The sequence below is a fragment of the Elephantulus edwardii genome, unplaced genomic scaffold, assembly GCF_000299155.1.
Source record: "Elephantulus edwardii isolate Elephantulus edwardi_28Jun2011 unplaced genomic scaffold, EleEdw1.0 scaffold00062, whole genome shotgun sequence".
Classification (NCBI taxonomy): Eukaryota; Metazoa; Chordata; class Mammalia; order Macroscelidea; family Macroscelididae; genus Elephantulus; species Elephantulus edwardii.
In genome coordinates, this window is record NW_006399812.1 from 17,017,830 (window position 1) to 17,020,299 (window position 2,470).

The 2,470-nt window shown below is 48.4% G+C and overlaps 1 protein-coding gene across 1 annotated transcript in view; it reads left to right on the forward strand.

The window, feature by feature from the left end:
- Positions 1-1,333: 1,333 nt before the first annotated feature.
- PDCD2L (programmed cell death 2-like) overlaps positions 1,334-2,470 on the forward strand; it is a 59,536-nt gene continuing 58,399 nt past the window's right edge. The window contains 3 exon segments of the mRNA XM_006887847.1: positions 1,334-1,441; positions 1,558-1,724; positions 1,810-1,867. Of these exon segments, the coding sequence (XP_006887909.1) occupies positions 1,334-1,441; positions 1,558-1,724; positions 1,810-1,867 (333 nt within the window).

Below are 2,470 nucleotides of genomic sequence, written 5' to 3' on the forward strand. Positions count from 1 at the left end.
AGACAGAGCTTCAGAATCCTTGCCGCCAATGAGCAGTCTGGTTCTCTTAGCAGTCCATGGTATATTCAATACTCTTCTCCAGCACCACAGCTAAAAGGCATCAATTCTCCTCCTATCATCTCTAGTCATTGTCCAGGTTTCTGATGCATAGCACTAACTGTGAAGACCGTGGCCTGTGTCAGACACACCTTAATCTCCAGTCTAACATCATTGCTCTTCATTACTTTAGAGATGTCCCTTACAGCAGTTTCCCAATGCAATTCGTCTTTTGATTTCCTGACTGCTAGTACCAACAGTGTTGATTGTGCAGCCAAATGAACTTAAGTTGTCTCAGTCTCTTCATCTATCATGATGCTCATGCTAATAATGTTATAATATTTGTTTTCTTGATTTTGAGCTTCAATCCATATTGAAGGCTGCAGTCCTTGACCCTCTGCAGCAAGTGCTTCAAGCAAGGTTGTGCCAACTGCCTAGTGCAGGTTCTTGGTAAGTAGTTTTCCTCCAATCCTGATGCCACGTTTCTCTTCATAGAGCCCAGTCTCCCGGATGATCTATTCTACATATAGATTGAAAAGGTATGGAGACAGGACACAACTCTTGTGTACACCCATTGCGATTTTAAACAATGCAGTGTTTACTTGCTCCGTTCTGATAACTGCCTCCTGGCCCAAGTATAATTTTCGCATAAGTACAATCAAGTGTTCTGGGTAGTGAGAATAAAAAGAAATGCTAGCTCAGCATTTCTCAAACTGAAAGAACTGTAAAACAAACACGGAGAGATGCAATGGGCAAAATCTTGAATGTTTCTGGAAGTATCAAAAGAAGATGGAAAGAATACAGAGTCACTGTACTAAAAAGAATTTATCATACGAACATGAGCCAATGGTAATGAAGGATAAAGTTCAAGGTGCACTGAAGAGACCACTGTTGTTCTTGTGTACGAGAGAGGCAGAACTGACCCACGGCTGACCGTCCGGTGGGTTTTCAAAGGCAGCAGTACAGGAGATTGCCCATCCTTCTCCTGAGGAGCAACTGGGTGGCCTCAAATAGCATGCCTTCAAGGATTGCAGCCGAGCTTCTTGCCACTAGGTCACCAGAGAACATTAGGAGACAGATAATGTCTGGGACTCCAAAATTCTAAGGCTCCACTGTTGTGAGCAGTGACAGGAAAAGCTCCCTGACCTAGCTCAAACAACCTAGAAGATTATACTTCAAATCAGCAGGGAAAAAATCCTAAACGGATCAACCCTCGCAGGTGCAGATACTGCGCGTGCGCGGAGCCGCATCTCCGCGGCTTCCGTAGTTCTCCTTCCTACGTGAGCACTCTGTGCTCATGGCGGCTTTTCGAAAGCCGGTGTTGCTGGGCCTTAGAGACAATGCAGTGCGTGACTGCCCGGCGGGCTCGCGGGCCTGGGCCAATAGCAAGCTAGGCGGTGTTCCGGTGAGGACGGGCATCCGGGATCAGGCCCGGCAGGGTTTCGGTGGAGGGGCCGGGGGCGAGGGAGGCAGTTAGCTCCTGGGACAGGGTCTGGGTCTAAGCGCTTCCCTTCACCCTAGGACGCCCTGCCGGCCGTAGCAGCTCCGAGGCCGCTATGCAGATGCTGCGGACAACTACTCGCTCTGGTAGTGCAAGTGTACTGCCCGCTCGAAGGCTCCCTGTTTCAGCGGCTGCTGCACGTGTTCGCCTGCGCCCGGCCCAATTGTGACAGTGGGGGCAGGTAGGCGTGGGAACCTCGGAAGCGCCGGGCGGAGTGGACGGGGCTTCGCGTGCCAGCCAGAGCCCTCACAGTGGTCTCTGTTCCCCCTAAGCTGGAAGGTCTTCCGCTCTCAGTGGCTGCAGACTGGCGAGAAGGCGTTGGACCCTCAGGTAATACTCGTGATGGACATTCTACATTTTGTTGTTGTCGTTGTTGTGTGACTGCAAGTGGGGACCGACCCATATCCTGACCCTCCAGTGGGTTTTCAGAGGGAGTTAATTGCCTGGGAGAAGATTGCTTATCCTTCCGTGGAGCCCCTTGGTGGATTTGAACTACGTGCCTAGTGTTTTCTTGTACTCTGAGGATATTTTCTGGATATTTTCTGGAATATTGCTTAAGCCATTTGTAAAAAACCTTTTTCTTTTCCTATCCCCCCTGTTTGTACTCTTAAAAAAAAAAAAAAAAAGACAAAACCCCCAAAATCAGGGGAGCTCTGGTGGCCTAGTGGTAAGGAGCTGCAACTACAATCCCAGAGGCTCATGGTTCGAATCCACCAGATGCTCTGCCGGGGAAGGAGGGACAATCTCCTCCTGTACCAGTCAGATCTGATTTGACGGTACACTCACACAAAAATAATAAAATAAAAATTAAAAAAAACCACACCCAAAATCCATCAGACATCATCAGTGGTATCTTTCATGCCATGGCTTGGCATCCAGCTTGCATTTCTGGAATTTTCCTGCTTTGGTTTTGTTAGAAAAATTTTTTTTCTT